The sequence below is a fragment of the Mastomys coucha genome, unplaced genomic scaffold (genome assembly GCF_008632895.1).
Source record: "Mastomys coucha isolate ucsf_1 unplaced genomic scaffold, UCSF_Mcou_1 pScaffold7, whole genome shotgun sequence".
Classification (NCBI taxonomy): Eukaryota; Metazoa; Chordata; class Mammalia; order Rodentia; family Muridae; genus Mastomys; species Mastomys coucha.
Window position 1 is genome coordinate 3,479,520 of NW_022196913.1, and position 13,257 is coordinate 3,492,776.

Below are 13,257 nucleotides of genomic sequence, written 5' to 3' on the forward strand. Positions count from 1 at the left end.
TGTTGTTTTTTTTGTTTGGGATTATAGATTTTACTACTCTCAAGTGTCTACCTAAATCTTGGTGTATCATTTTATTATTACAGTTTTATGTGTAGGTGTGCACTTATGCAGGAGGTGGGGGACACCTGCTTGAATGTGGACATTCCAGAGTTGAACCCTGTGAATCCATCCTTAGGAACCACCTGCCTTGTGTTTTGATAGAGTGACTCTGACCTGGCCTTGCTGATTAGGGTGGCTAGCCTATGAGCCTCAGGTACCCTCCTGTTTCCCTCCCCAGTTTATGCTTGGTTTCGTTTACTTCCAAGTTGTCCTTTCTTTGGGGGTTTGCTTTGTTGAGGTCTTCATCGAAATCAAGGGGATAGTTCACGTGGTCCTCCTGACACTGTGACACTTTGCCTTTTAGTGTCCAGGGCTGCCTAAGTACAGTGTAATCTCTCAGGTACTGGCTTTGACGGGGCATCAGTTTCCTGGGATAAAGAAGCCCTAGTATGCTGTACTCTCCATTTTGGATTCCTAATCTCTTTTGGACGGTGATTGCTCATTTCTTAGTATCTTGTTAGTTCTTGGATATACCCTTTAAAAAAGTTGTATCATTTACATACAATAATGTGTACTAGTCTTAGACGTGTATCCCTTAGAATTTTTATAATGTAGTTAACTCAATCCAATCCTTAGAGTATTTCTGGTACCCCAGAGGTTTATTGCAATTGTTTTTCATCAGTACCATCTTCCTCTTTGAATTTACCCAACACTTAATTTTCTGTCACCATAGGTTAGTTTTAGATTTTTAGTTTTCCAAAGAAACAATGTCATACAACATACATTGGTTTGTGTTTGGTTTCTTTCATTCAGCATTGTATTCTGGAAGTGAATTTTACTTATGTTGTATGTAGCTGTTTCTTTTTATTGTCCAGCATTTGTTTTAGTTACTCTGGCTACCTGAAAAATTGTTGATGACTCTAGCTTCCACCAATGGCGACATTTGCTTTCTTCACAGCTCTGCAGCTTGGGCATTGCTCATGCCTGGCTCACTCAGTGTCAGGTTGGGTTTGAAGCTCTTGCCTGCTGTTGTATGAAGGGCTGATCTGTGTCAGATCAGTGCTAGGACCCTGACATGCAGCCTTACAGTCTGGCTTGAGTTGTTTGCATGAGCTGTGTGGCTGGATTCCAAGAATAGAGAGGGTGGGGGCGGGGCACAAGGAAGCTATATTGTCCTTGTCACTTGGACTTGGCACTGCTGTGCTATTAATGCCCATTGTATAGTAGTTACTCATTGAGACAGTTGTAAGGTGCTCGTCTGTAAAGAAAGGAGAAATGGCCCTGGTTTGTGACTAGGAGAGACGAGATTCTAAAAAATCAGGCAGGATCATACTGCAGTAACTAGCATCAGAAAATAGAGATTGCCACAATGGTGGCCTAGTGCACTCGTAATAAGCGTCTGTTTGTTCTCAGTTACAACACAGCTACTGTGAACATTCTTGCTTGGCTCTCTTGTTGGCTATATAAACTCCTTCCTTTTGGCTATCCTAGAAGTGGAATTGTTCACCAATAGGTAGACATTCAGTTAGCTTTAGTAGTCGCTTAACAAACATTTGTTCAAAGTGTTGGTGCCACTTTATCTCCTTGGTATTTTTAACGTCTTAAAACTACCTGTGGTGTGTATTGCTTGGGCAGCCATTGTCTCATAGGGAGACAGGTGGTCTGCATCTACCAGGTCCTTCTTTTTTTCTTTCCTTTCCTTCTTTCTCGCATGTGAATGGTGTGTGTGTGTGTGTGTGTGTGTGTGTGTACACACGTGTGAAGGTCCAAGGCCAGCATCAGTCTACCTTATTCATTGACACTGTGTCTCAGCTGAACCAATTTGCTATTTCTGTTGGTTTCAAGCTAGACATTGTGCTTCAGTGATCCCATGCCACGCCTACCTAGCATTTACTTGGGTCCGATGATCCTAACTTTAGACAAGCACAATTTCTTAACCCCCTGAGCCGTCTCCCCAACCCATGGAACGTTCAGCTAGATGCTTAGTTATTGGAAATTAGAGATTATGTAGAAGGGTATGATTGTGAAGTAAGTGCTAGAGCACTTTTCAAAACAGAATTGTATGGTATGTATTCAAAGATTATTGCATTGATTACTGAAGAGAGCTTTTTGGATTTTAATTTATTTTTATTTATTTCTTTTAGGAATTTCTTTTAAAGGTGTTAACAATGGTATATGATAATAAGCATATTTAGTTGCTTGTCAGCACTTTTTAGTATCAATTTGAATTCTGAGGTCATTCTCCAGACTTGCTGGGGGTGTATTTCCCTGACTAGTAACAGATATCCTCTCTCCGTGGGTAGTACTTGGCCATCATTGAGGACTGCCAGAAGAGCATTTCCAAGACTCCGAGACTTAGTGTTGCATTAACTATCTCACTGTGAGTTACTGTTATAGCCACTTGGACGTTTCCCCTCAGGTCAACTGGATCTTCCCCTACACCCTTTAATTGCAACAGTTTAGACTGGTTTGATTTAGCTCATACCTCATTTACTGTGATAGTTGATTTCTTGATCCTGCTTATGCTAAGGAAATGAGAATCTTTCTCAACTTCTCATTTAATTCGGATTAGTCTTAAAGTCATAAATAACACAAGTTACAAATAGAACTTCAATATTGTGTTTCAACTTCCTTATTTTATGAGTCCAAAAATGTATCAGGGCTATTAATGCACACATCAACTTTATATTTAGTTTACCAGGGCATCTTTCACAAGGGTCCCATGATACTCCTGGGTGCCATTCAGACTGGAAAATTTACCTCTGACTTTTGCACACACAGGCGCAGGAAGGCCAAGGGAACCTTGCAGCAGCTTCCTTGTGAGGCCTTACATGCAACCGACCACCATCTTGCTGGCTTCCAGTTTCATACATACTTAGCCTTCAGATCTCTGTGTTTGCATCCTTCGGCTCGCAAGTGTACTCACTCTGAATACAGTGCCTGAATCCACTTCTGCCAGTTGGCTCCTGTGGCATGCTTGTTCTGACTTTTCCTTTGTTAGCTTCAAGATGGCTGGGATCAAGTTTGTCTTGTGTCCTAAGGTATTCGGGCAGTTTTTATGTCTTGTAGAGTTGAATTAATATTTATTGAAAGAGCAAACAAGTGTATTTTGGTGTTTAGATTTTAATGGATCAACATTCCTCTAATATATGTCTTAGAATTATGTCTCTTTTTAAATCTTTCCATCATGGTGTTCGCTGTAGTGCTCATTGTAGATAGCAGCCTAAATTTTAACAGTATCATCAGGCTCCTTAAAAGGAAAGATTCTGCGCTTTCCACTTATCTGTAGAACTTAGCCACCAGGCATGGTTCTGATAGGATAGAAACGTCCATTGCACATGGCAATATGGCATTATATGCCACCTTTGGAAGCTCCGCCTCTCTGTACCTGATAGAAAAACGGAAGATTTGGAAATGACACTTGCTGTTTTAAATGCCTGTTGACTAGCCTAAACAAAGCCGCTGAGATTGATAAGCTGGCCTGGAAACCTAACTTACGTTCCACCTGCTGGAAGGAAATTGCCTTTACCCTTGGCTCATTCATCATTAACATCCACGTGTAGACAAACTGCTGAGCCCAGCCAGTCGCTCAGTCCATCGCACTCTTGGATCTCATTAGCAGGAAATATTTTGTTGTCTTAGTGAGCAAAATCAGTCTCTTTTGGGAGTCAGTGACAGATGCACCGTACTTTCCTCGTGCTGGGAACAGGTTCCAGGCTGTGGGAATTTAGTAGTGTGTTTTATGGGTCCAAGATGCTCTAGAGTTTTGTATCTAGGAAGTCCAAGAACGGTGTAGTGGCAAGGGTGAGATGTGTCTCAGTAAGGTCTGCAGCACTAACTGGAGTCGTTCCTTCATTTAGAGTAAGACATTAGCTGGGAATCTGTTCTGACATACATAGGACTAATGAGCTGGGACTGAATTAAGAAAGGAAGGCACTAGAATTATTACAGTGCAAACATTGCGAAGGGGTAGCATTTTTTTAATTAATTTTTTTATTAGATAGTTTCTTTATTTACATTTCAAATGATATCTCCTTTCCCAGTCTGTTCCTTCCTACACAGGGGTAGTGTTCTGTTCATAGCTGGTCACCTATGCCTAGGCTACTGGCTGGCTCCCCTGGGAGCTGCTCAGGAAGGGTTTGTCGCATGACCAGAAAGTTTATATATTGTATGTTAAATTGGAAAAATATTTATTTATTTATTTATTTATTTATTTATTTATTTATTTATTGAGACAGTGTCCTATTATGTAGCCTTGGCTGGCCTGGAACTTGCTCTGTAGACCAGAATTCTGGCCTCAAATTCATAGAGTTTTTCCTGCCTCTGCCTTTTGAGTGCTGGGTTAAAGGCAGATGCCACCACACCAGCTTATATTGTCTGTTTTAAATTTAAAAAAACTGAAGTCACAAGTCTTGGATTGTGAGCCTTTGAGGAAATAAATGTGAGTCGGATAAAGCTTAATTTCTGGTGTGTGTTCTTGATGATTCTGTGGTGAGGGTGTGTGAAGGCCATTGCAAGGTTCATTCATTTCCTTTCCTTAAACTGCTGGGCAGTTTTAATGGACACAAGAGATATTAATAACAAGCGATCTAGTCAGTTGTTTATTATTGGGAATTTCTGTGATGTTATAATTAATGCTGTGATGGAGGACGTCTTCTTAAGCATTTTATGGGAGGGGAGAGGGCAATGCCTTTTCAACAATAGTAATTTAGGGATATGAGCTACTAGAGAAGGATCATGCAGGATTTACAGCTGTGCTGGTCTTTGGGTGGCCAGATGTGTTGTGCATGGGCAGTGTCTGATCAGCTCTTCCTCTGTAGACAAGATGCTTCAGAACACACTGGCCCATGGTGTGCACTCAAGCCGCTTAGCACTCGAGTGAGTCCTCGCAGATGCTTCTGTCCCTTGTTACTGTTGAGAGAGTACACCTGCATTTAACACCCTTATACATGTGCACCTACGTATATTTATGTTACTTGTATTTAAATTTTCTGTACTTTTTGGAAAGTTTTTAAAAATATTAGAATACTGTAAAATACAAGATTTGTACAAGTGTTATGTATTACATAAAGACTAACATAGTGACATCCATTCAGTTGCCTCCCTCAGCTTACGTGACAGAATTTTAATTACCAGTCTTCTCCTGCATGACAGTCCTATCCCAGCACCTGACTGGCCGGAGGAACCATAGCTCTTATTCCCGTAGTCCTCCTTAGGGTACGTTAGCTATGTGGCCATCTCTAACTAATGCGTTAACTGTGCATTCTGTAAATGATACAAGCGAGTTCATGGGTCCTGATAGCATTGTGTCGTTATACTACAGCACACACGAGTGAGACTGTATCAGTAATTCTGAGGTTTATTTTTGGTTGTTACTGTACTTTTGGTTCATTTCACTGCCTCATAATGCTTAGTAATTAACAGATGATGCTCTGTAGAGTTTTGGTTTTTGTTTCTTTTGCTGTGACAAACAGCATGTTACAAGTTCTGCTTCCCTTTCTCTTACAGTCAGACAAAGTTGCTAGGAAGTTCTCTCTTGTCCTTTTTCTGGTGTGATGCTGGGAGTTGAGCCCAGGCCTTGTGTTTGCCAGGCAAATGCTCTGCGACTGGACTCTGCCCTCAGCTCCAAGACTCTGGCTACATGGCAGCACAAGCGTGGTATAGATCCTATAGCCACGCTTCTCCTTTCAGTCGTATTTGCCAGCTCTACATTTGTGCTACCTTTATTCCCAGCCTCTCTGTGCTTTGCTTGTTTGGATTTCTCTCCTATAGTTAGTATGCACCTAGATTTTTGAATGCAGTCTTTTTAACTCAAAACTTTAGTTAACTTTTTATTTTTGTTTTTTTAAAGACAGGATTTCTCTGGGTAGCCCTGGCTGTCCTGGAACTCCCTCTGTAGACCAGGCTGGCCTTGAACTCAGAGATCCGCCTGCCTCTGCCTCATAAGTGCTGGGATTAAAGGTGTATGTCACAACAACCTGGTTTAGTTAATTTGTTTTTAAAGTTTGTGTCTTAAGATTTGTTTTATTTTCACTTACGTGTATGTGTGTGGACCTGTGTATGCGCATTTGTGTGGACATAGGAATGCTAGGGCCCACAGAAGCCAATGGTATGGAATTCCCATGGAGCTGGAGTTACAGGAGGTAGTGAACCACTGGCTGTCAGTTCTGGGAATCAAACTTGAGTCCTCTGCAAAAGCAGCACTTCCTCTTAACTGCGGAGCCGTTCCCCTAGAGTCAGTGTCTGTATCTCTAGCCTCGTCAACTTTGGCTGCAGTAATGCAATTACCACAAAATTTCAGTGGCTGACAGCAGACATTTCTATCTCATAGACTGCAACCTTGGCTGGGTTTGGCTGAGGTTGGCTGGGTTTGCTCTAAGTTGTGGGCTGTCTTCAGTTCTGTATCATTTTGGGGCCAGTAGGCTCCTTGGGTGTTCATTTCTAATGCTGCTATGCAGCTCAAGAAAATGTAGGCAGACTTGGTGCTCTCACAGCTTCCAACTGGGCTTAGTTGGCTCTGCCCCTTCCCAGGAAGACACATTGCCACCCCTCCCCAAAGCCAGTATGTGAAAAGGAAGATAAATTCTGGGCTTTGCACAAATACTAGAAAATACCTAGTATGTAAAGTTGTGTTTTTAAGAGACCTTACTCTTCCCTAGGAAAGGTTAACTAGGTGAGGAGAAAGGGAGCCGAAATATTTTACCTTGTGTGTTTGTGCTACTGAGCCACTTGGTTGCTGAAGACGATTGATAGACTACCTCCTTTGAGAGCAGAGCCGGGTGGGGTCTGGGGAGCAGATGTGCTTTGAAACTGGGATGAGTGTAAAGAGCCTTGGCCAGGTGACCCTCACTCTGCCACTCGAGTACATTTCTAAGAACTGCTCCATGGGCTGGCCACTGGGAGTCTGACCGTGTTCCAGTGAGTGCGTGCGCATTACAAAGTGCACTTTGTCTTTCTTTCTTTCTTTTTCTTCCTCCTTTTTTTGTGGGAGGAGGTCACAAGGGTGGAAGGTGGACCTGGGGGGACTGGAAGTGAGTGTGATCAGGGTGCATTATGTGAAATTCCCAAATCAATGCAAATAGTATGGTGGGGGGGGATTGTTCAGGGGTCTGTACATTAAGTTCTAGCACATGCTTTGCATGCTTGTAAACTGTAAGATTTGCTCCCTCATATGGTAAGTCTGTACATCTAGTGTTTGTAAGTTTTATTATCCTGACTTAAAATATTGTTATTTTTAACTATGTGTAGGTGCCTATGTTTGCATGTGGGTTTGTGTAACATGAGTGCAGGTGGCTGAGGAGGCCAGACAGAGGCAATCTAGTATCTCTTGGAGCTGGACTTCTGGGCAGCTGGGAGCCAACTGATGTGGGTCATGGTAACTGAACTTGTTCCTCTGGAAGAATAGCAATTTCTCTGAATTGCTGAACCATTCTTCCAGCCCCTGTCCTAATGTTTTTGAAGATCGTATTTTTAGTGCTGAGAAAATTCTTTATGTCTTAAATACCAGAATAAGGATTTATTTGGCTTCTTATGGTATGGTAGGAAGGAGGCATTACATCCTATAAGGTACTTTGATATTACCGTTTAGAAAATTTGACATTAGAAATGTGTGTAAACATAAGCCTCTGGGAAAGGGTGGCTGCTCCAAGTGTGGGTGTAGACAGACTCCTGGGGCGTCCCAGAATGTCTTATCTGCTTCATGTTTTTGTGACATTTCCTGCCCTTTCCTGTTGTCATTCAGCATATTCCATCTCTTAGTTTCCAAGGAGGGAAATCAAATCCAGTAAACTTAATCTAAGCACCATCAAGGAGTGTCTTTATTGTGAGAAACTTTGGATGTGTATCTGAAGCTAATGTGGGATTATATGCGATTGTAGATTTGCCACACCATTCATTTCTGAGGGGTAATTGGGGTTATCTGGAAAGGGTAATCACTGGCTAATGCCCAGATGAAGAAGGAAACCTGTGGGCTGGGGTCAGGTGATGGGGTGGCAGAGCCATGATTATATACCACTGCTAACTACAGTGTAGGCCCATGTGGTGTATGCACATGCTGATGCAATCTCTGCATTGTGCAAATGTGTGCTTCTTATGCATCTTATATGATCTGAGTAGAATGTATGGACACAGCAAACTGAATCTTTGAAAGTGCTTTCCTACTCGTGACTCATAACCCTCATAGTAAGCGAGGGACTTACTACTTTCTGTTTTCTTGAGTGATTTAGAAAATGGAGTGTTACTTTCCATGATTGAGGGACATAGCTTACTGGTTTATGAAGAAAGTTCTGCAAGTGTACCTTTGTATTGAATTGCAGAGCTGGGACATTATGTGTTAGAGCTAGGAAGGCCTTCATGCATCCCTGTTATTGTTTAACCACTGGTACTCTGCCTCATCTAAAAGTGTGTTAATCAAAAGAGGAAGCTTTTTAATGCGAATCTTAGTCAAGGGTCAAGTGCGTTTTAGTATTGATACCCATATTAATGCAAAGCAAAGCTTATGTTACACTTGAGTGAAAAGAACTACGTCTAAAGGTTGCAACTTACTTACCAGCTATATCTTTAAAATACTTAGAATGCCTTGAAAGGATGTGTCCTACACATAACTGGATAAATATGAAAATATTATGTTTATAATGAGGAAATAGCATCACTGCAGAAAGTTTATAGCAATAACTTTTGTGGTCATTTTTATATAAGTAATTTGAATGCAATCAAAATAGATTTAGCAGGCATGATTTGCTTTATTTGTCCTAGACAGAGCACTCTTCTTTTCTTGACTTTCTTAGTTGGGAATGGGGAAGGAATAAGTTTAGTACTAAAGATTCAAGTTTAAAAGCTTTTATATGACAACTGCTGTCTATACACTAAGCTCCTGTATGACATTTGTTGTCTACACATTAAGCTCCTGTATGGCGGTTGTTTTCTAATTTGTTTTAATTCCTGAAGTTCCTAAAGAGGGAACTGTGAATCAGATGGTGATTAGTAGTAATCTTTTATATTTAAAAGAGGTTGACTAGGGGTTCTAGAGATAGTAGAAAAAACTGAATTAAAGTTTTTTTCATTTCCTTTAGGAAACTTTAAATATTGACCTTTAGAAAATCTGATTTCTTTGTTTTCTGTTTCTAGAACAGGATATGCATTCCTCTGAGAATCCTTGGACCTCAGGTTTTGGTTTAATACTGGATTGGAACAACACACAGAGACATTTGCAGTCATGAGTAAGTATTTTTGCTGCCTTGTTAGTAAGTGTTTACTTATTAACAAAAGAACAAACATGTTACTTTTATATCACTTCCTGAAACAGTAATTGGGTTTTCCCTAGTGCTGTGCACATGGTTCTCTTAAGGCAAGGAGAGACACATTTTACTGTGTGGTTTGTGCTAAAGAATTAGGTGTGATGTGATGAGGGAGCCTGGCCCTGGCTTATTATTGGCTGACTACTTCTATCATGTAAGGGCTTCTGTTGGCTTTCTGTTTTCTACTAGGGAAAGATTCTAAAGTATGAAAGGGAATATTGTAGCTGACCATAATTAGGAGAAATTTTATTGGATAAAATTTCATCATTGGGCAACATGGGTTATTATATTTATGTAAAACCACAGCAGTCTATCAGTGCTTTTAATAGAGCAAGAGAGCAAGGCTAGACTTAGCAGGCTTGATGAAAGCTGTATCTTCTCAGTCAGCTCTGAGGGGACAGTGTGTGTCTTATTCTCTGTCCTTTTTGCCCAGGAGAGCTGGATTTGTACTGTGCTGAGTGCTCACCTTTAGAATAGGGAGAAAGACTTGGGTCGACTCTACATGAGGTCCTAAGTGGCTGTTGGAAATACAGACTTTCTGATTATGGGAACTCTGGGATAGTGTGAGCATTTCCTCATTAGAATGTTAGTTTATACTTTTTTTTGTATATTATTTATATTGGCTGTGTTTACCTTAATATGAATTAAGGCAGCTTTTCTCATGGTTTTTAGTGAAATGTTTGAAACCTACTAAAGATAATTTCAGAAAGTTACCATGGATTTTAAAGTATCTACTGTGTCATTGGGGGGGCGAGTGGCTGGGATGCTTTGAATAAACAAGATCAATTGCTAGAGGCATTCAGATCCAGACTTGGAGGAGGCTGTGCTGTTTCAGTTCCACTCATGAACTTTTGTACGAGGTTATTTCTTAAAAACCCCAACTCCAGTGAAGATGCTCATGAGTTCATAAAAATTACGATGAAGTTGTAAGATTTTTTTTACCTTACAAACCTTTTGAAAATCAAACTTCTGTTTGTAGTTTTAGAGTTCTGTTAGCATCATTGTTACATGAGTTTTTCTGAGGACAGGTGACTTCTGTTTTCATTTCTGATCTCAGTGTCTCATTTATATAGAAGTCAGATCTCTGTGAGGGTGAAGGTGGAGGTAGACTGGCCTGTGAGGTGGGACTGTAACATGTTCTATTTTAACATTTCAGTGGATAGTGTTTGGTTTGTTATATTTAAAGTTGGTTCTTTTGTAAATGTCCATAAGCTTTTCTCCTTTTTGCTTATTGTACTGCTGTTTGTTTAAATGTCCTGATGTATCTGAGGTTCTCTTAGGGCTTACTTTGAGTCTTTTTAGATCACTCAATACATATTCCATTTTGTCTGCAGTGGATTTGTGATTGTTGGTATTGCTGGTATGGTCATCACTCTGTAACTTAGCAGGCATACTCTAATGGGCTTTGTGTTTTCCTTTGATGTCCCTGCCTAGCTTTAGAACTCACAGATCAGAATTGGGTCTGTGTTAGTGGTCGGAGCCCTAACTGCACGGTGACACTAGAGCCATCACAGATTCAGTCTCAAGTCAGCTGGCCTTAGGTCAGCATCTTCTGGTAGGCTATGACTTTAGCACAGTTGGCAGAAGCTTTTCAGTGCTGTATAGTGAGGAGGAGCACCAGCCGCTCCTCCTGCAGCTTAGAGTGAAAAGCCTGAATGCTGACTCTGCCAGTATTACACCCACCCTTAGATAGGACTTCCTGCCACCTTTCCTGCCCTGAAGCAGAGCAGTGTCACTTGTGTCATGTGACTTTTGATCCATTCAGATGTGTACACATACTCTGGCACAGCTGTGTCACCTTAGTGCTTTGTCTTAGTGCGTTTGGTAAACTATGTGTTTCTGTGTTTGTCTTCTGAGAAGTGGAGCCTCAAAGATGAAGACTGTCGTGGGCTTTCCCTGTTATGATGAAGTCACACTCCATGTCTCACACCTGAGATTACTGTAAAAGTCAGCCTTTGCTACCATCCTAGTTCCGAGCCTCTGTCTCCGTCCTTCCTGTTCCCCTGCTCTCGCCAGACAAGCCTGCTGCACTTGTCATGTGTTCAGTACTGTCAGGTCATGTGCTTCTTGAGGGCAAACATGATTTTTGGCATTTAGGCATTAAATAAATATTACAGATATGCATGTCTTAGTCTGTGGTAGACCTTCTGTGTGTTAATATTTCAGATGAAATTTGAGGCATTCTTCTGTGAAGTCTGGAGACGGGTAGTGGAGAACTGGTAGCCGGAGCAGTGTGAGAAAGGAAGGCTGACTCCACACAGGTGGCACTGAGCTGGGAAGGGCATGATGAAGGACAACTCAGGAGCAGAGGGGCTCAGGCCCCTGGGCCTTCGTGGTAGGGCTTATGGTGTTAAAGACTTCAGTCATGGGCATGAAGATTTCATTCTGGAGAAATCACTCAGAAAAACACTTGCCTTTACTGTAAATTTAAAAAGTAGGTAACTTGGACAGTATTTGCTTTTGCCAGCGTGTGCTTAAACCTTGGTTCTTTTCAAGCTTTCTTTGAATCAGACTGGGTTACATTTTCTTCTCTTGGCAGTTTGATGATATTATATAGAAAAAGAAGTCGTCCTGCCACAGACCCCCATAATTCAGGAGTGTTTCAGCGGATTTCTAGGGAGTTCTTAACACAGAAAGTGGGAATTGAATGTAACAGAAATTCTTGATTTGAAAAAAAAAAAAAAACCAACATGGAAGTGTAGTTGAGGTTAAAAAGTACTGCATTAAAGGTACTAAAATTAAAAGGTACCAAGATCTAGATGGAATTTCTAACCTTAGACTTGGTGAGAATCATGATTGCTGATTATTACTGATTATTTTCCTTAGCACATATGTTAGAATCAGAGGAAAGATTGGATACTTAGGTATGCGAATAGATTTACCTGTCAGGTTTCCCAGCTCTTTCCATGTCACAGCTCAGGGGATAAACATGTGGGTTGGAGACAGCCCACGTTCACATTGCTGGCCTGACTGTCATGTGCTGTCAGCAGGGGTGGTTCTGCCCGCCTGCCCTGGCGGTCCTCAGGCAGTAGTAGTTGGATACCCAGACCTCAGAGCTTGAGGGTTTGTTCACACTCTGTTCTGGAGCTCTCATTCTTGCCAGCATGTATTTTAGGAAATCTGAGCTGAATACTTGTGATGATATTATGACAGTTATGAATTTCATTGTGGATTGTTAACTTGATTACAGCTAACAAAAAGGCTTTGATTTTAGTACTTAAATTGTTATTCTTTTTTGTATTTGCATAGTTTGTATTTATTCAGTTTTTTTATTTTATCATGTAAAACCAAAGATGAAATAAGAAAATGGATGTCTTCGGTTGTTAATAGATATTATAGCAAGAAAAGTTCCCATAGTGCCAGTAACAGTATTTACTGATTATTTTGATGTGTATGTTTAAAACAAAAAAAGCACAAAATGAAAGCAATTAAGTTATACTTAATTCTCCTTTTCAAAGCTTAATGCTAAAACTCTGTTTTCTCTATTTTTAAATTTTAATTCCTACTATCTCTTAACTTTCATCAAGAAAGTTTTACTTTGAAATTAATGCTATGTTTTATAAGTTGTTTGGATGTCAGTTCTGTTCTCCTGACTGGGTCAATCAGGAGTACATGTTGTTTGTTGGTGTGTTTGATCCTACCCTTGGGCCTAGATGATGGGAGGTTTTTGTTTTTGTTCTTGTTTTTTTTGTTTGTTTGTTTTTTAAATTGGTCACTTTTGCATAGGAAATCTCTCTCATTTAGCCAAGGAAAAGAAATGGGGCTGATATTTGGTGTAGGGTTTTGATGGTTTTCTAGTAGAGTGGGAACAGTCTGCTTTGATGTGTTTTACTGGATAATGTTGTAAATATAGTAGATCATTGAGTTTCTCAGTGACAGCTTAGGGGTTCTGCTAGTTTTGGTCATGGAAGAACCGGCAGTA

The 13,257-nt window shown here is 40.7% G+C and overlaps 1 protein-coding gene across 1 annotated transcript in view; it reads left to right on the forward strand.

Annotated features, from left to right (window-relative positions):
- Positions 1-13,257, forward strand: part of Usp6nl (USP6 N-terminal like) — a 125,089-nt gene that overhangs the window by 3,955 nt on the left and 107,877 nt on the right. The window contains exon 2 of the mRNA XM_031359350.1: positions 9,166-9,257. Coding sequence (XP_031215210.1) covers positions 9,254-9,257 — 4 coding nt within the window. The 5' untranslated portion in view covers positions 9,166-9,253. The remainder of the gene's footprint in view (positions 1-9,165; positions 9,258-13,257) is intronic.